Below are 20768 nucleotides of genomic sequence, written 5' to 3' on the forward strand. Positions count from 1 at the left end.
GCTTCTATTCCTAGGATGCTGGAAAAGGGTCTTGGCCTAATGCTAGGGCTCCAGGGCACAGTATGGATACACCAGGCATGGACAAACTTTGGCCGTCCAGGTGTTTTGGACTTCCACAATTCCTACCAGCCTACCAGCCGAAGTTTGCTGATGGCTGGGATAGACCATTCATCTTCTAGCAGTTTTGGACTACAACTATTTAGAGGGGCTTTGACATTGCCATCCCTTGAGGCTGAGAGAGTGTGACTTGCCCAAGATCATCCAATGTGTTTCTGTGGCCAAATGGAGATTTGTGGCTTTACTGCCTGATTTAAAAAACCTATTCTGGGACTCAGTTCAGATTTGCAGCATTGCCCTTCACAAACGTCCTGAGAGTGCAAAGGCCATTTTGAATAAAATGTATTTTTTAAATTAAATATAGGTTGTCGAATGCACATCAGGGAGGTGTGGCCCTCCAAGGTCTGTGTGGCTTCTGGAAGTCAGGCAGATGTTCACTTCACCTAAGAACAACTCCAGGGGTCTTTGTTTGCCATTTTCTCATTAACAATTGTGAACAATTGCTGTCCAACAGCTTAGCTTAGGTGAAGTTTAGCTACACTTTTTTATGATCTCCTTTATAACCGTCTTCAGTTAATTCACCATAGCATATTGGTTTTTTTGTAAATGAACATGCTGTGTGTATGGCTATATACACATGTATGTGCATTCCTATAATATCAATTTCATATTCATTGACTCAGTAGTGTAACAGCTTCTGCATTTCTAAGAAGGTCCTCCATGGATCACTTCATACTAGCATATTGATTTGAATTGAATTATACTAATGTAAACACTCACTGAAGTGCCTCCTGATAGTGCTTAAAGCACAATTAGGAAATTACTGTGCAAATGGATGGCTGTCTCTCTGTGGAGCTGAACATCATTTCAGTTCTCAGCATAAAGTGTTGATAGAGCTACGTAAAAGTGCTAAAGCTTGAATTTCATGTTGCATTTATGCTATTGAATTTGGACCACATACAACTTATAATATGATTTACATTTTTTATTTGTAAAAATTGTAGCCTTTTAAAATAGAAATTCAAGGGGAATCTAAATCTGCTGTGCATACCCTCCCCAAAAATATTACTGGAATTAGCTTGCCTCCCCTTCACCTACTTTGCTCCCCCAGAAAAGACATAGGCTGGAATCCTATCAGTCCTAACCAGAGCTGATATTCATTGATTCAGTTTTGGATGGTGAGTCAACATGTAGACAAATCCAATTGATTCCATGGTTCTGATCAGGAAGAACAATCAGGTTTAAGATATAATTATCTCCAAACCCTCCCACCCCAAGCCAGCTTGCAGTTGACATATTATTATTATTATTATTATTATTATTATTATTATTATTGTGTTGTCAAAGGCTTTCATGGCCAGAATCACTGGGTTGCTGTGAGTTTTCTGTGCTGTATGGCCATGTTCTAAAACGTCAACAGATAATGCTTCTGGAACATGGCCATACAGTCCAGAAAACTCATAGCACCCCATTATTGTTGTTGCTATTGTCATCACTATCAAAATGATTGAAACAAATGTCATTTTTAAAATGTAAAGAAGGAATTGATAGTTCCAGAACTGAATCAAGATCTCCGTGATCAGATGATTGGCAATGTGTATAGCATATTCATATTTACAGATATATACACATCTTGGGTTTTTAAAACTGGCAGTAAAAAAGAAATCAGGAAGGAGTAATAGGTTATGAATGTGGTCTTGCCATATACATTAGTATAAACTAATCATATTTCTAGAAACATATGCATAGTTGTTTATGTAGTAGTAGTTGTAATAGTAGTAGTAGTAGTAGTAGTAGTAGTAGTACGTTTGCCTTGTGACCCAAAATTGAGCACGAGGCAAACTTATAAAAGGATTTGCTTGGTAAGTTTTGTTCTGGGGGGCGGGGTGAGGGGGACATTGCCTTTCTCAGAGGCTAGGAGAATGTGACACACCTCAGTATGTGGCTGAACTTAGTCAAAACACATTCAAACCACTATTCCTCAAATGACTCTTTATGCCATATTCACAGGAAAGAGGAAACAGATTTCTCTAAATTTGATGCTTAAGAGGAAGTTATTTATTTACTTACTTACTTACTTTGCTTATATACCGCTGTATCTCAAGCCCGAAGGCGACTCACAGCGGTTCACAAACAGTAAAAACAGTAGAAACAGCAGTGGTTCCATACAACATATAACAATTGACTTAACACATTATCCATAAGTTGTATGTCTGACTGACTTCTGGTGAGAAAAGTTCTTCAGTGGACTCACTCAAGGATTATTTAGATCTTAATGGGCAAAAATGGTTTTAAAGGAATGATTTCCAGGTTCTTCAGGGGCCACAATGTTGAGTTCACAGTACTAAAATTTACATGAAACAGGTAGACTACTGGTAGATGCATTTGTTTATTTCAGATATTTACATTTTCCACTGTTTCCTCTAGCAACTAGCATCCAAGATGCTAGATCGATCATAGGAAGCAAATTGTGTTCCTTCAACCCTCCCAGGGCTAAGTGGCAAGTAGGGATTTTCTACCTAATACAGGGAGAGCATCTCCTATCTGAAATTCATTGAACCAGATTTTTTTTGGATTTTGTAATACCTATATTTGGATATGCATACATTGTTATGGGGTGCAAGTGAAATCATGAAATCCATTTATGTTTCATATTTGCCATATACACGTCGCCTGAAGGTTGTTTTATACAGTATTTGTAATAATTTGGTGGATGAAGCAAAGTTTGTGTACGTTGAACCATCTGAAAGCAAAGGTATCACTATCTCAGACACCCAGGTGGACAACTTTGGAATTTGGAATTTTTCAGATTTCAGAATTCCAGATAAGGAATGCTCAGCCTGAAATCTTGATAGCACTCCTCCACCCTGTTCATCTCACAGAAAAAAAGGATGATGAATTTAGTGCTCCCATCAGATGACATCAGGCAGCTGTACTCTTCCTTCCTGTTCTCAATAAAAATTGCTACTCAGCCATAGAAAGCCGCTGGTTGAACTTTGCAAAAGAAAAAAGAAAAAAAAGAAAAACAAATGAGAAAAAAAATCTTCAAATGAACAACCATTCCTCGCCCCCCTGGGATGTCTTGAGATGTCTCAACATGTCATGACACCACTTCTAATCAAGAAGGAAAATAAATGGAAGTATCTCTTCAATTACACACCCATACATAGCATGGTTTATTAATCCAGAGTGTATAGATTAATATAGCATGCAAACTATGTAACAAATGGAAAACTAATACATCTATAGTTTTAGAAATTAGGCAGAGAGATTGATATAAAATATCTTCTTCTTGAGCTTGAGCCTTTCCTTCTGCACAGACTGTTTCTTCTGCTCTTGTATCATTTATTATATTTGTCAATAATTCTGTGTTTATTTTTTTCTTTGAGGGGAGAAATCAAAGGTCTTGTGTGGGAATAACCCCCCCTTCAGATATCTATACACAGCATTTCTTATTTGCCTCTGGAAAATATGGACCATGAAAGACCTATTTTGCTTAATTAGTTACGCCATGTGGCCTAACAAATTTCCACACAATGGAAACATTGGGGTCCTGCCCTTTCACTAAAGAATATAGGACTTTCTTGCAATCAGGCAAACAATTTGGAGTGATTCTCAGATGTGTTCGACATTGTAAAATGCGAGTTCACTACATTGCTTCACATGTTGGCGTGGACTTACTGACATAGCCATGTACAGGTTAATATCATATATAAATTGAAGAAAGGTTTTAGGGATAAAATTGTGGATTTTGATATGATCCAGAGATAAATTGAGTGTTATTTTGCAGAGAGGGAAAACTACTGTATCAGAGGGCAGTCACCAGTCAGGTTCTGGCAGGCTGGAGTAGCTAATCCCCAGAGGATCTAAGTGTCAGGGGTGGGTTATACAGGAGAAGGTGATCTTGGAGGTAAACTGGACCCAAAGTGAGATTGACATGATTTAATTTATCGTACACTCCTGGGTCTAAATCTGTTTGCTATTGGCTCACCAAATTATTCTTTCACCATACTATTAACAGAGACTAGCAATTTGATTTAGGTCTTTATTCTTCTGCACCACTTGTTTGAAATGGATGAATGTAAAAAAAATGAGAAAAAGGTTGGATAAAAGTAAACATGGTTGTTGTGGTAGTTTTGAAGGCATAGCAGCATTCCTCTGTGTTGAATTATATGCCTGTGAAGCTTAGGTTTTCTCTCTTTCATTGAGATGTGGTAATGAATTTGCCAAGCCTTGTATTAAGCTGCCATTATAGCTTTGTAATTAAGCAACTAATGTGTATTGTTTTAAAATGCCTTTGTTCATTGATTTGTTTCAAATTCCCAACAATGTTTTAAAAATATTTTTGTTGAATTAACTTTTTTTGTAAAAATCTGATTATGAATGAATAGAAACCTCATTGTGGCATAATAATAATAATAATAATAATAATAATAATAATAATACTTTATTTATACCCTGCTACCATCTCCCCAAGGGACTCGGTGCGGCTTACATGAGGCTAAGCCCACAGTACATCAGGAAACAAAAGCAATAACAAAAACCATCAAAACAAAACAATTAATATAAATCACATAAACAGAAAATAAACAATAACAGTAACACACAGGCATTTAAAAAACCTATGACTGGGCCAAATGTAATTAATTAAAATTTCAAAAATAATACTGGGCATGAACAAGGTAGGATATAACTGGGATAGGGTTTTTCAAAGAGAGATGAGGGAACGCAGTCAATCCTAAATCAGTGGTAAAGTGCATTTTGAGGGCATATTGCTGAGAGTTTTCCTTATTCTGCGAAGGCACAGTGGAACAATCACACTTTCAGGCTCCTCCTAAAGACTGCCAGAGTTGGGGCATGTCTGATGTCCTTGGGCAGTGAGTTCCAGAGTTTGGGGGCCACCACCAAGAGGGCCCTCTCCCTTGTCCCTACCAATCGCGCCTGCTAAGGAGGTGGGAGTGCGAGCAGGGCCTCTCCAGATGATCGAAGAGATTGTGTGAGTTCGTACACAGAAATGCGGTCACGCAGGTAGGCAGGTCCCAAACCGTTCAGGGCTTTGTAAGTAAGAACCTGCACCTTGAATTGGGACCAGAAAATGAATGGCAGCCAGTGGAGCTCCTTAAACAGGAGGGTTGACCACTCTCTGTAAGAAGCACCAGTTAGTAACCTGGCTGCCGCCCGTTGTACCAACAAGCCGGAAAGAATCCCACAAAACTGGACAAGCAGATGCCTCAGTCACATCCCCTGGCACTGTATTTAAACTGGTGTCTAACTTGAGGCGTATCTGAGGGACTTTATCTGCAAAATGGTGCACGAACTCGCAGCATCGAGTTGTCGGGTCGTCAAAGGCCTCACCCCAGGGGGGTGAAGGAGCTCCCCAACAACCCAAAACACCTCTGAAGTTCTATTAGGTGCAGACGCTATGCGGGCAGTCAGGAAGGTCTCCCTGGCTACCCGTATAGCCATGGTATAGGCCCTAAGTGAGGCTCTAGCCCGCGTTCGGTTGGAGACACCCCAAGATTTCCTCCAGATGCACTCTAGTCTCCTTGTGCACTTCATCACAGCCAACTCCCCAGTGAACCAAGGAGATGGCGTGTCTCTGCGAGAGGGGACATTCAGGAGCCATCGTGTCTATCACCCTGGTCATCTCGTTGTTATAGCGATCAACCAGGGCGTCAACAGGATCACCAGGCTCCATGACAGGAAGAGCCCCAAGATTCCTCAGGAATCCATCTGGGTCCATCAGCCTCCTGGGGCGGATCATCTTAATTAGTCCTCCACCCCTGAGAAGGTTAGAGGTCACAGCAAGTCTAAAACTGATCAGATGATGGTCAGACCATGACAATGGAAGAATGTTTTGCTCTTGCACTCTGACTGATCCGCTGTCCGCAACAAACATATTGTAACATTCTGAATACATATCTTGGTGCATAAATTACAGGAAAGCACTACATTGTTTCATACCTATCACCATTTAATGATGTGAGAATCATTGTTATTTGGTGGTTAGAAAGTTGGAATAGCACATAGAGGCTGGAGCTAGTTGGACACATCAACATTCAGATCTCTATTTAGCAATTCAGTGCACTTATGCCAGTTTGTGTATATCCTCTGCCTTCCCTCCTACCTACATTGTGAGTTATTGTGTGGATAATGTTGAAGGATAATAGCCTTCCTTGGAGGAAGGGCAAGACTTAATAACTTTATTGTTAATTCTCAAGTAGAACAGACCAGTTGAATCAACAAGATTCACACAAGTGCTGTTTCAATAAGTTCCCATTGATTGAATGGGTCTGTTCTAACAGGGAGTAGCAATTCAATGTATCCTCAAGATTTAGAGACATAAATTGGCATAACAATATGCATCATATTAGTATTAAGAGCCAGTAAGGACCCAGTATTTGGATTTTTGAATTGGTGAGTCAACACTTTTGTGTAAGTCACATCTATTCAGCGGGTTGACTAGTTCAGACTATCAGTATGATTCAGGCCAAGGCACCAGAGGCACAAAAATACCCAAAATATGATCAGTGCTTAATACAAATGGAAATACCTTCAAGCAATATTTTGTGTCTGTGATTTCCCATCCTTCCCCATCTTGTATATTAAAAGGAGAGTGTAGATTATTAAAACTGAAAGGAGTCTTAGACAGTTGTCTATTTAAAGTCTTCATGGTCTAGCCTTTCCCAAACTAATGTTTGTCTGATCCATATGATTCAGAGCATGACATTGTTTCACAACTTTTGAGCATAGCATGAGAAACCAGTTTTAACTTAATTTGAAAAATATAAGGATGGAAATGCACTTCCTTCATAGTGCATTAAAATATTCTGAATGAAAGAAAAGCACAATGCAGACCATGGGTTCGCTTTCCTATCAATATGTGCCTTCTGTATCTCTGTGACTGCAATCCCAGTTTTCTAACTCCTGCTTCCCATTAATCATAGGCAGGACTGCAAAATGTATTGGATACATTTTAAAGAAGAGCCATTGTAGTTTAGTAATTTGAGCATTGGACTATGACTCTGGAGACCAGGGTTTGGATCCCAACTCTGCCATGGAAACCTACTGGGTGACCTCGAACAAGTCACGTTCTCTCAGTCTCAGAGGAAAGCAAAGGCAAAAACCCCTCTGAATAAAACTTGCCAAGAAAACCCTGTGATAGGTTCACCTTAGGGTCACCATAATTTGGAAAGGGCTTGAAGACACACAACAATGAAAAACAATGTTTTAATGGATGGGGAGTTTTCTCCTGCTGGCACAGATCTAATCCTAACTTTACATTTCTACCTCAGAAGTTCAGACTGATCCTAAGTTTACAGGAAGTTATATGCAGTAGAATGTAATATTTGTAAATTTTTTTTGTGATGAAATCTTTGTTAAAAGATGCATACAGTAACCTTATGTAGTAATGTTTCTCCACTCAAATCACCACCAACTCACAAATGTGTATATGCAGAAAAAACTGTCCAGAATCCTTTCAAATATGTTGGAGAGCAGGGCTGAGCACAGACAGTTTATTATTTCTTCAGAACATAATGACAATTCACTGTGTTTTTACATTTGTTTAGGGACATTGGTCAAGATAGATGGAACAGCAATGGGTACATGAAAAAAGGAAGCACAATATAATATATTATTAAAATAGAAAAGTGTCGTTATTAAAGGTTAAGGAGGTTTGAAATTGATTTTTGTTTTCTTTTGGGTTTCTTCCTGTTTGGGGGGAAAGTATGCTTGATTGATTATACTATGTAACACGGTTTTTGTCCCTTGGTTATAAATGTCATTTCCTAACTGGTTCTATCACAGAAACATGGAAAGAGTTTATTAAACTGCAAAAACGTTGTTTTTGCTAAACATCCTACAGTACATTTTGCTATAATTTTTTGATGAGTATCACATTGAGACTCAACCAATTCAATATAGGTTATGGCAGTCACAAAAATGAAGTTTTGTTGCATACAAAATTATGCTCGTCAGGTGGAACCAAACATCTGAAGGACAAATAATTAATTGCACTACATTTGGAAATAACACTACCATAACCTCCTGAATCACTGCTCTAACATGGCCAAAGAGGTTATCTCGCAAATCCCACAAAAACAAACCAGGGATGAGCTTGCAGCACTGCCTAGTTTGGAAGAAGTCAGCAACGCCATCAGCTAACTAAAAATGACAAAGCCAGCAGACCTGATGGGATCCCTGCTAACGTCTTTAAAGAGGATGGACCTGAGCTTGTTGTTCATTCGTTCAGTCACTTCCGACTCTTCGTGACCTCATGGATCAGCCCGCGCCAGAGCTCCTTGTTGGCTGTCACCACCCCCAGCTTCTTCAAGGTCAAGCCAGCCACTTCAAGGATACCATCTGTCCCTCTTGCCCTTGGTCAGCCCCTCTTCCTTTTTCCTTCCATTTTCCCCAGCATAATTGTCTTCTCTAAGCTTTCCTGTCTTCTCATTATGTGTTCCACACTGCTAATCAACACCAAATATAAATAATACATGTATGCTGGATTGTTGGCCTGCAGCCGCCATTTGAATAGGCCTAAATATACAATCAACTTATTTAATCTAAGTTTTATAAATGAACTGAAAATCACAATTGGGGGAAGTGTGTAGTAACTGGCAATAATTATCTATCTGATGTCAGCTTAACTTTTGAAAAGGCTTAGAACTCAATGTAAAAGATTATTGTTAGATCTCTAGTGGAACACCAGCCTTATGTACACAGAAGTGACAATCTAAAGTGTGCCCCATATTTATATTGATTTAATTCCTCTTTATTGGATAGAGGTAATGTGTTTATTCTCACATAAATACATGCCACAATAGGTGTATCAGACCCAGGAAATTCCAAACTTTCTATTTGGTAGTAAACTGGAGCCCTTGGTTCAATGAAAACAGACACAGAGATCTTAAATCAGTGAAAACACGCACAGAGATCTTCATCTTTTTTCCTCACCTATGTTAATCGGAAAATGTCAAGGAATAGAAGGGAAATGGAAAAATGTTCAAGGAAGTAGCTGAGCTTTTTTACCAATATTCCTATTCATGTCATGAGCATCTTATTCAATGTAGTAAATAGAAATGTTCTCCATTATTCTTTAGCTTTCTTGACACTCCTCAAGATATTTGTCCTTAGCAGATATAATTGCAACAGCTGTTTGGGTTGTGTGTGGTGTCTCCTCCCCCCCCCCCCCCGCCTCCATTTGTAGTGAAGATGTGTTTAGTCCTCTTTCTCAAGAGCACAGGAAAGTACTAAAATCAATCTGAGAATGTTTACTACAAGGCTTCTGATGACCCAGGCCATATTGTTGTCTTGAATCAGTTGTCTCTCTCATCCTCAACAGACAACAAAAAAGAAGGGGGGGGGGGGGAGAGAATAAAGAAATGGCTTAATCTTGTGGGAGTTCAATAAAAGAAGGAATGCAGTACAAGGAAGGATTCCTTTTATGTTAGGCAACACAGAACATGCCTTGATGACTGAAAGTGCCTGTGGGCATTTGGTCCCTATTGGTTCTCACATTGAATGCAATGATGCCCACAGATAGCCTGTATTGTTGTCAGTTAAATGGGATCATGAGTGTCTGAAAGGTGTTTGAGAATGAACTGAAAATCATTTTCACAAGTGGATGATTACTTCTGCCACATGTTAACCGAACTCTATCAGAATGGCCCAGATTTTGAGACTGCATTAATTGCTCTTTCAACCTTGAGAGGAGCTTCTTTTTAAGAAAAGCCCTTTCCTGGAGTAAACTGATATATGTATTGATTTTAGCCCCTTTTCCATGTTTTCTTCCATTGTGATAAATGAAAGCTTGTGAAAAGTAGATTTATATTTGAGATGCAGATAGCTTGTTTCTCTCTCTCTCTCTCTCTCTCTAGATATATAGAGAGAACAATGTGGAATTAAACTGACTAAACTATATATATATTATAAATTAGTTTTAATAAAGCTGTCTTTTATCATCCCTGTCAGCCTAATGAAGTGATTCAGGTTTGTGTAAATAATTCACAGGATAACAAAAGAAAACTTTATTTTCTAATCATAAATGAAAACACACTTTTATATATCATTTTTTCATGATAAAACTGAATATGTATTCAGTTTTGTGGTAGCACGTCTGGTTTATGAAATACGGCCATTCCTTAGGTTTAATAGATTTTATGTATATTTCAGAGATGTGCAAGGAACACCGTCATATCAAAGTTCGTCTATATTGTTTAGTTCACTGATATAATGAAAATATATCACCAATTTAATAAACTTATATACAATTAGATCACTACTGCAAAAATGAACCATCAAAATTGTTCTGAATATGATTTTCATTTGAGCTTTTTATCATCATGATTCAACCTCCAACAGTAATTTGCCGTTGTGCTTTCTTTCCAGAAACCTTGATAGCATTTTTTCATTAGTTGGATGCCTTGGTGGAATCATTCACTTTGCTTGTCACTCACTGCTCCATGAGTTTTGGAAAAGAAATTGAGGCGTGAATCTAAAACATGCAGTTTCAAGGACACACATCCCATTTTCTAAAAGGCATTGCTGCACACCAGCGCTAGGAAGGCAACTTTGAACCAATCTCACACTCCAGAGTCCAGTATATAAGCAAAGCAGTTTATTGAAGAATAAATGTAGCTGCAGCAAAAGGATAAAAAATTATCAAAAGTAGTATAAGATATCATCCATAGTAAAAGTCAGTTAAACTTGGAAAACAAGAATCCAAACACCATACTCAGGCAAACTGAAACTGAAGACTTGGTACACAAAGTTCATCCAGAGAAGCAGGAATGCATAAAAACCATGACAAAGATCCAAGAATTTCAAGAGTTTGTGATCCCAATCCAATCTAGGAACAACGCAGTATTCAGGAACATAAATGTGAAAACATGAAATCCAAGGTCCATGAAACTTGAACACAAGAAAGGAATTGGTGACATAAACCATACATTGATTCCTCTGAGGAATTAGCCTAATTCACCCCTCATATATACTCAAAAAGCTATGCCTTTTCCCTTGGGAAGATTCAGGAGGGTTCTTCTTGTCTAGTAATCTGATGGAGCGATGTCTCCCCTCAGCCATCTGTCTATGTTGACCGATTTGACCTCTTCTATCTATCTTGAAGGAGGCCTCCTTTTCTGCATCGCCAATTAGCACATTCTTTTCACATTCTGACCTTGATTCTCTTGAGAAAACTACCTCTGGCCTTTCAGCCCCTTTCTCTGCCTGTAATGGAACATCTAATGCAGGCCCAAAAGCCTGAACTCCATCACAACTATCAACACTCTCCTGCCCAAAATCCTCATTTCCAGACCCCACAGAACCTTGATCACTGTTCTCTGAAATCTCAGACAATGAAACAATCACAGGCTGAACCACAACAGGTTTCAAGCAACTTTTGAATGCCAGCTTCATATGTGGAAGATTTGTGTTTGCCCAAAAAGTTTTGACAAACCCATGTGAAAGCCTGCCAAACTTCTTTCCCATCACCATTGAGAGGGTCTTTGAAGTTTGTGTCCCAAATTTGGGAGTCAATGAAAATTCTGTCCTTCAATTTTGCTGCACTGATCTTTGGATATTTGTTTACCAAATACAGTACTGAAATCCAGTAGAATTAGCTTTCCCTGTTGCTTTCACAAAGTTCTTCACTAGCCCAAGCTTAATATGGAGAGGTGGCAATAATGTATTGGACATTGTGCCTTTCTGGATCATATCCACTCCTTTGCTGCCAATCATATTGAACGTCATGTTCTGCAACAGCAAGGTTGTCCCACAGGCACAGTAATAATAATAATAATAATAATAATAATAATAATAATAATAATAATAATAACTTCATTTATACCCCGCTCCATCTCCCCCAAGGGGACTCGGTGTGGCTTACATAATGCCATGCCCATCAGTACAATACGCAGCAATATAACACAAGAATATAATAAAACCAGAAAATAAAATACATAAATGCAAACAATATAATAGCAACACAACAATGTAAAATCAGACATTAAAACACAAAAGATTTCGCTGGACAGGGCCAAATTCAGGATAAAATTTTAAAACACTGGGGGATAGGACAATGTCAAACATCAGGAGGGGGGATCCGGGGATGAGGAAGGATTTAATTGCACGAACCATAAATAAAGTGCTACTGAGGTCATTTAGTGCAAAGTTTTTGGTCAGGGAGTACCTTACGTTCAGTCACTGAAGGCACATTGGAATAACCAAGTTATTCCAATAACAGTAAAAAACATAATTTTGTGAACCCTGCTTGCATGGTCATCAGCATTCCAATGACTTTTAAACCACCACAGATATACCACTGATGTGTTTTGTAATTGACTATTTCAATAAACATTTTCATGTTGTCATGCATTTCACTTAAATGAACAAAATGAGCAACCAGTATGCTCAGCTTTTGATTTCCATTATGCAGCAACCCAGCTTTCAAACTTCACTCTGAAGAGTCAATAAACAGATGCCAGTCAGATGCTGCTCATGATTATGATAAAGTTTCAAAGAGCCCATTGATATCATTGCAGTAAAACAATGGATCATCAACAATAAAATACTCAGCTAAGTCAAGTTACATTTTCGATGGTGGCACACTTTTATACCTGCTCCAAACAGGTGTTCCTGTTTAAGCCTTGATACCAAAAGCTCTGCTTTTCCTTTGAAAGGGATAAATCTCTAATCAAATTGTTCAGCTCTTCTTGGGTAGATGCCTGGCACTACTGCAGAATCAGTCATATAGGATCCAGATTACTACTGCAAGCAAAGGCATCAGATTCAGTTTCATCTTCAACAGTCTCAAATCCATCCAAGTGAGGCAAAAGGAACTGGTCTGCAGGCCAAATCCAACTTTGAATACAAAATTTTCTATCTAGTTTTGGCGAAAAAGTCAGTTGTATTAACACTGCAAAAGTAGCAATCTCTGTCATGATCCTTGGGTTTCCTCTATATTATGGGTATTGCAAATGGAAGTGAAGTCCTTTGTCAATGAAGCCATTCATGTAAACTGCTAGATGTGCAAATGATGTGTGGAGCCCACTGCGTTTCCAAATTGTAGTGAACAAATTCAATCTGAAAAGAGAAATAGCATTATTTAAGTTGCAGCAAAATAACAAATATTGCTGACATGCAATTTGTCTCATCACAAATACTAGATGTGCTATAGAAAAACCCAAAACAGATTTGAAATAAGCATCAAGAAATCTATCCAGGCCACCCAAAATCATGTCCAATGAAAAAACTTTGTTGACCAGTTTATACTCAGTTTATGTTGTTATCCATTGCTATTGACTTCATCTACCCTCCTCAGCATGCTGTTAAAGCATGAGCTTTAACAGCATGAGCTTTAACAGCATGATCTAAATGTATATACACCTTTGCCATCTTTTTATATTTTTAGCACAACACTAATAATCAGGACAATCTTGCAAAACATTATTTTATATACAGCATAATCTGGGGAGAGGAGAGATCTTTTTCATCCAATGTATCCAGATTTTTATGATTTCATTTGGTAAAGACAATTCTCTCAATATGGAGGTGTGGGATTTCTGAGAAGAAATGTGGGAAAGTAGCATACAGGCAGTTAGATATTTTCAATCTCTTTTTATTGTCTTTTCTTTGGGAAATGTCCTTAAAATGGATCTACTTAATCTCCCCACCCTCCCACCAGTGTTAGGGGAAAGGTAGGGGAAAGTTTACAAAAACAAAAACAGTCACTAGAGAGGAGAGTCTATTATGTGATGCATTTGTTGAATGTACTAAAATTTGAATTCAGGTTCTTCTGGTATATCCAAAATGTAATGTCAGTATGCTTTGGAAATCCAAATTAAAGGGAGCACAGAATCCTGACTATTGTGGGGAGTGTGTAAAACTATATCCTTCGCATATCCTAAATATTGTCCACTGAACAGAACTGGGCAGAAGGAGGTGAGAGTCTGTCTCTTCAGCAAGTTGCTGCCCCCTTTTTTTCCTCTTTAACCTCTACTTTGTCAGGCTCGGCATAGCTTCTTGTGCCCCATTCCAAAAAAGAGCAAATGGGAATGTAATATTACTAAAGCACTGCAAACCATGACGTTTTATACTAACAGGCTGTGCACTTAATAAGAACATACAGTTGCCCCCCGCCCTGTCCCATGTCCACAGATTTAACCATCCACAGCTTGAGAATATTCTCCTTCAAAATTCCAAAGCAAAGTTTGAATTTGCTGCTTTGTATAAGGGACACAATTTGACTGCATCATTGTATATAATGAGAACTGAGCATCCATGGATTTTAATATTTACATGGGGATTCAGGAACCATGAGTCCATTGTAGTTATTGTACTTTACATTTGCATGAAGATGGTTACACTTTCGTAGCTTTTGTGAATCATTTTAAATGGTAAATAAAATTCTATACTTTGTTCATGGTTCTGGCACATAATTCCAGGCCATGGAATTTCACAATATAATACAATTTGAAACACTGGGTCTCTTGAAGCACCTCATCTTTCAAGTACAGCTTTTATGAAACACAGCATGACTTATCTTTGTGATTGAAATGTCTGCCTTCCCCCTTAAGGTCTTGTTGATACAAACAAGGAGACTTTCAATTTGTATCTAAATTATGGGGAAAAGAACTCCAGGACTCACAATGAATTTACAAACATTGTGTGCAACTCCAGAAGTGAAAATATATGGACAAGGGTTGTCATCCAGGGATGATAATGCCACTCTGTCACTGGGCTCATTTCCCAATATCCCTTGCCACTGGTTATATTGACTGGGCTGATGAGAGTTGCTGTAATCCTGTACCTAACTGTTGTTATTAAGTTGCATCAAGTCAACTTCAATATATGGTGAACCCATGAATTAGAGACCTCTATCCTTCCTATCTTCAACAGCAGACTCAAGGCAATGCCTTCTTTAATTGAGTCAGCCTATTTGGATTGTGGACTTCCTCTTTCCTATGGCATTCTACCTTATCGGGTATTATTGTCTTTTCTGGTGAGTCATGTCTTCTCATGATATGGCCAGAGTATGACAGCCTCTGTTTAGTCATCATGACAGTTTCAGTTTCAGTGTAGTCATTTTCTAAGCAGAGTCTAAGCTTTAATTGCTCTTGGACTCACTTATTCCATGGCATCCACAGAGCACTTCTCCTCCACCACATCCCAAATGTATTGATTCTCTTGCTATCCACTTTCTTTGCTGCCCAGCTTTCACAAACATACGTAGAATAGGGAAATCCATAGTATGGTCTACACTTCAATGCTTAATTATATATCTTGATATTTCAGGATCTTCTCTTAATTCCTTCATATTTGTCTTTCCAATTCTTAGGGTTTTTTAAAATAAAATTGAGGGAAGTCTCCAGTCTGACAGGTGACTGTGTACTATTTCAATATCTTTATCATATACCCAATTAGCTAGATATAATCCTAATTGATTGCAATGAGATTTAATTCTGAGTAAAAGTTTGTATAAGATTGTGCTATTAATAAAGGATAGGAACCACAAAGCCCTCCAGGTATTGTTGGGCTGTAACTCCCAGCATTCTCCTCCATTAGTTAATGCTGAGAGAAGTTCAGCAACATCTGGTGAGCCACATGTTTCCCACTCTGCTATAAATAAATATGTGTATTTATAAAATTTTATCAATTTTGAAAACAGCTTGGAATTAAAGTGCCAGTGTACAACTGAAAGGACAGGTATGACCCATAATGGAGGATCACACAAAAATATTACATGGAACATTTACTGTTGCTGTAAAAGTTTTACTTGCAATTCAGTGTAGTATCTGATGGAGGAAATAAATCAAGAGTGACTACATGCTGTTTTCTCTTGTACGACACTTCCTTTAATAATTATGGAGATTTTATTCAAAAAGAAGTGACTCTTTCACTGAGAACTGAAGCAAAGGAAGGATTATTAGTTTAAGACCTTTGCTGTGTGTTTATAGAGGTATGTCAGCTCCAGTGTCATAGGGCTTTGCTCTCCCATTAAATCCAGACTTTGTGTCAATAGCATTAATTTCTTTGTTACTTAATCCTAGTAAGAACAGCACATTTTAAGTCTTATGCTACCCCCTTCCCAAGAAAGCCAGTACTTCATAGTTTGTGCAAATTGAACTTTATATAAGTAGGGGAAAGTATACAATGGTCTTTCTTGTAGTTATGTTGATCTAGTATTTAAGTTGTTATTAAATGGTAAATTTGTTGCCATTGTTCCCTCTTAAATCATTAATCTAAAAGAAGTGTCAGAGTTGGCCATTAAAAGGAACCAATAGCTGCAAGTAATGAAATCATGCCCAAGGAGAAAAAAGAGGAGTGTTATATTTTGACTAGTTACAATTGTTTGATTATATAGTCTAGTATTTAAAATATGAAGGATAGATAGAAGTACATGGAAAAGGCATCTATTTGGGATTTGGGCTAAAGTTCATCATAATCTTGAAGGAAGAGCTTAGATGCTGTTCCTTTGATTGAATTCCTTTATGTAGGTGCATCCCAAATGGAAATTGTGTGCACTGTCATTCTTCTGGCAGAGACCACACATCTACTCTGGCCTTACTGGCCAAGGCAAAACTACAGGTACTAGATGAATATTTGTTTTCTGGAAATCCAACATCTGCAAGACTGCAACCTCCCCCCCCCCCCCTTTCCTCTCAGGAAAGGGGGTTAGTTAGTTACACATTCAGCACTCGCTGAGTTTTTTTTCTCAAGGAGCTCATACTCCACAACTGTCAGAAATTTGATGGAGGAAAGGGAAGAGGGAGTTTGAATTACACAAAGTACCTGAAAAAGCAATTGTTTGGAAAGGAGAAAATATCTGGCTGGTAAGGGCTCAGGGAATGTTGGAAAGCTCCAGTAGCCATGCTCTCTCAATGGTGGTGTGTGACAGAATGAGCAACTTGGGTTGTGAATGGTGAATGTTTGATGTGTAGTTAGATCCACTTGCTACATATATGAAATACAGGTATTCCAGAAACAAAACAAAAAAAATGGTCTCAAGCATTTTGGATAAGGGAGACTCAAGCAATAGTACCTGTGACCACAACCACTCTATGCTGCCTGCATCAGCATTTCCAAATGGAAAAGACAGGTACAAGATTGAAGAATGCGTAGTTGAACGCCTCTTCTGAAAGTTCATGGAACATTTTTAAATAGTGGTATCCCATACTTCACTCTATTATCTTTTCCTTCTCTGAAATGCCAGAAAACAGAATTTCCAACCTCATCTACATTGTCAAGGAATCTAGGGCATTCTTTTTCTGAGTGGGTGACAGGAGGCAGTGGAGTCCAAACTTGAGTGGCCTCTCAGGTAAGAAAGGTATTGCTCGAAAGTCAGGATAGGACTACCAAACGGATAACTTAATATGTACATTATTTGGCTCAGAGACATACCTCTGGAAAAGAGGCTGGTTAGAGTTCTATAGCTTCCTTTCAGAAAAATGGAGCAAAATTAATGGTTCTTTTCCTTTCTCCCACTCCACAACAGATACTTTGTTATACTGTCCTACCTGTGCCCTGTCTGCTTTTAATTTATCTTAAGTGATCACATCATTTTACTGCTGTAAACACAGCATTCTAAATATCTGTTTAGAATATTGGCATCCACAAGAGTAGGCACACTCTTCTTTGTGCAGTGTGCAAGAATGAATGAATGGAACAAATATGATTTACTTAATGTGATTTACTTTGTCCTTAGGTAATTCATTCTTTGAAGTGTCAGATAGCAAAAGGTCAAAGCTTTTTAGAGGCTTAAGAAAAAAGAGAACTGATTTTTCTGTCTTCCTTTACAGACATTCAAAGAATACATATTAAGTAAACCTTAGGACAACACGAGTTTTCCAAATAGAACCAGTTCAAAAATAAATGGCATTATATTTGTTTAATTGCAGGACAGCTTTGATCATTATACTTCATAAAAATTCAATATTTTCCACAAAATATAGTATGCTTATTTTAACTTTGTTAAGGAAATTTACTCAAATTGTCCCTGTTTAGCTTGTAAATACATTGCAAAGTCTTAAGATGGCTCCCACAGAACCCTTGAAAGCCAACAGGGATTTCCTTGTGACGTAAATGTGAGCTGTAAAGCCAAACATCTCCAATTCAAATTTTGTTTTAGCAACAGATGAATATGATGATATTAGGCTCTAAACTTCAACCTACCTTAAATGATTTTTTGGGTAGAAAAGTAACATAATACACTTAACTGATATGGGTTCAAAGTACTATTTTGACAATTCTGTTAATGACAGTAATTGTCATAAATTGCACACGAATTTTCAGGATTAATAAATGGAACAGAATGAAATGAAATAAAAGTTTATTCATAAGCAAATAGTTTAATTTTAGTGGTGATATATTCATTTTATCACATTTGTAACAGTGGACATTTTGTTTTCATGCTTGGCAGGTATTTGTATGCACTTGGACAGAAAGTTTGGAAAAGGTGGAAAAAGCGCTACTTCGTTCTTGTACAGGTTAGTAACATTCCTAACCTTAAATACTAGAAGACATGTGACTAAAACATGTTTTCTACATTTGTAGCACAAATACATCCATAGGTGACTCTTATATACAGGGTTAGTCAAAATGCATAGGCCAATAAGCCATTCAATTGAATGGCTTATTGGCCTATGCATTTTGACTAACCCTGTATTTCTCTTTCTGTCTTTATTTTAATAGTTTCAGTGTTAAATTGTCCAAAGATTTTTTTCCCTTTATGTCAACTTTTCAACTGGAAATAGTATTTCAAAAAACAGTAAAAGATGTACCAATTAACACTTAGTATTATTTTCACAATTAAGATAACATTCATATTGCATTAGTCCACACAGTGTAGTTTACCAGTTGTTAGGATTTCTGGGAGTTGAAGGCCAAAACATCTGGGAACCCACAGGTTGAGAACCACTGCTAAATGCACAATAAAGATTAAGACCAGTTGGCATGGCTAATATACTTCTATACAGTTTGCTAAGGGGTTTGGGGTTTTTCTTGCTTAAAAACTATAAAAATGCCTCACAAATTGGGAAAATCTGAAACCAAGCCTGAGTTACAGTCTAAGTGTGCAGCACAGTGTATCTGCTTACTCTGTTGTTTTCATTCATTGCCATGTGAAACTCAAAAAGAAAAAAGAAAAAAAGAAGAAATAGCCACAGTGATTGTATTGTCAAAGTGATTGTTAGTATAGTGAGTGAGTGCTTTCAAACACAGGAAGATTACTTAGGGTAGATTTTTCTCCTTCAGATCAGGGCTGGGCTGAAAGCAAGAGGAAATTGAGTTATCTCTTCATTTCAGTCTTCAGTGATAAGCTTTACACATCATAATACATGCAGAATAAACAAACATTTATTTTACAACCATGTAAGCTAATATGCTTCTTTGTTGTCCACAGACTGAAGGACACATTGAAACTGAAAAGGAAAACCTAGTGGGTGATGTCTTACTCTAGCCCATAATACAAAGTTCTAGTATTTATTTATTTCTGGTATTTATATCCCGTCTCTTCTCTACCCCAAAAGGAGGAGTCAGGACGGCTTACATAGGCAGCAATTTGTTGCCGTTACATGAACAATTAATACAATAACCATTAAACAAACCATTAAAATAGATAAAATACATAAAATACACAAGCCATTAATTAAACAATATAAAAAACATTTGTTACCAATTAGAATCATATCCTCATGTAAATCGCCTTTCCAATCCATTTCCACTAAAGTGCTAATTTATGTCTGCTGACTGAAAGTCTGGTCCCATAGCCACAATTTTACTTTCTTCCTGAAAGCCAGGAGAGATGGGATTGATCGTATCTCGGTAAGAAGCATGTTCCACAAGCCGGGGGGGGGGGGCACCACCGAGAAGGCCCTGTCTCTCATCCCCACCAGCTGCATTTGTGATGTTGGTGGGAGCTAGCAGGGCCTCCCCAGATGATATTAAGTTACGAGGTGGGACATAGAGGCAGATGCGTTCGGACAAGTAAGCTGGACCAGAACTGTATAGAGCTTTATAGGTCAAAACCAGCACTTTGAATTGAGCTCGGAAGTGGACAGGCAGCCAGTGGAGCTGACATAGCAGAGGGGTGGTATGCTCCCTGTATGTAGCTCCTGTTAGTAATCTAGCTGCCACCCATTGGACTAACAGCAGTTTCCGAACCATCTTCAAAGGCAACCCCACGTAGAGTGCATTGCAGTAACCTATTTTATTTTAAAGTGTTAAATTTCCTTTTCCCATAGTAATTAGGGTGATTGGGATCATGCAAAATCCACTCTCAGTCACAGGTTTTGAATGAGAAGGCTTTGGGAGTCCTTCTAGTCAAGGCTTTTCTTGTGTAATCTCTCTTCCTTAGACACTGAGCTATTGAATCAGCTCAATAGGACCTAAATAACACATGGAGCTGATCCAGCTTAAAGTGGGCCTATGATATTAATGCAGCCTTGACTGCATTAATTGAAGTCATTGGTTGCTTCGAATTCTCCCCCAGAATCTGGAACAAACCATGACTTTAGGCCCATGTTAGCAGTTAGGCCAGTTCTGAGACAGAACTGGTCACAACTGCTTACATGGCCATCTCCTGTTCCCTGGGCATGGGTAGCCCAGGAACATGAGATGGCACTCCCTGTCCCCTCCTGTTCTCCCTGTCATGTTGGCCAGCAGGTGTGACATGGGTTGTGCTGGTCATTCATTGCCTAGAGCGATGTTAGTCA

At 38.2% G+C, this 20768-nt stretch overlaps 1 protein-coding gene across 11 annotated transcripts in view; it reads left to right on the forward strand.

Annotated features, from left to right (window-relative positions):
- Nucleotides 1–20768, forward strand: part of CADPS2 (calcium dependent secretion activator 2) — a 326390-nt gene that overhangs the window by 162853 nt on the left and 142769 nt on the right. For all 11 annotated transcript variants that reach the window (XM_060777737.2, XM_060777739.2, XM_060777738.2 and 8 more), the window contains exon 9: nt 18476–18542. In XM_060777737.2, the coding sequence (XP_060633720.2) occupies nt 18476–18542 (67 nt within the window). The remainder of the gene's footprint in view (nt 1–18475; nt 18543–20768) is intronic.

The sequence above is a fragment of the Anolis sagrei genome, chromosome 5 (assembly GCF_037176765.1).
Source record: "Anolis sagrei isolate rAnoSag1 chromosome 5, rAnoSag1.mat, whole genome shotgun sequence".
Classification (NCBI taxonomy): Eukaryota; Metazoa; Chordata; class Lepidosauria; order Squamata; family Dactyloidae; genus Anolis; species Anolis sagrei.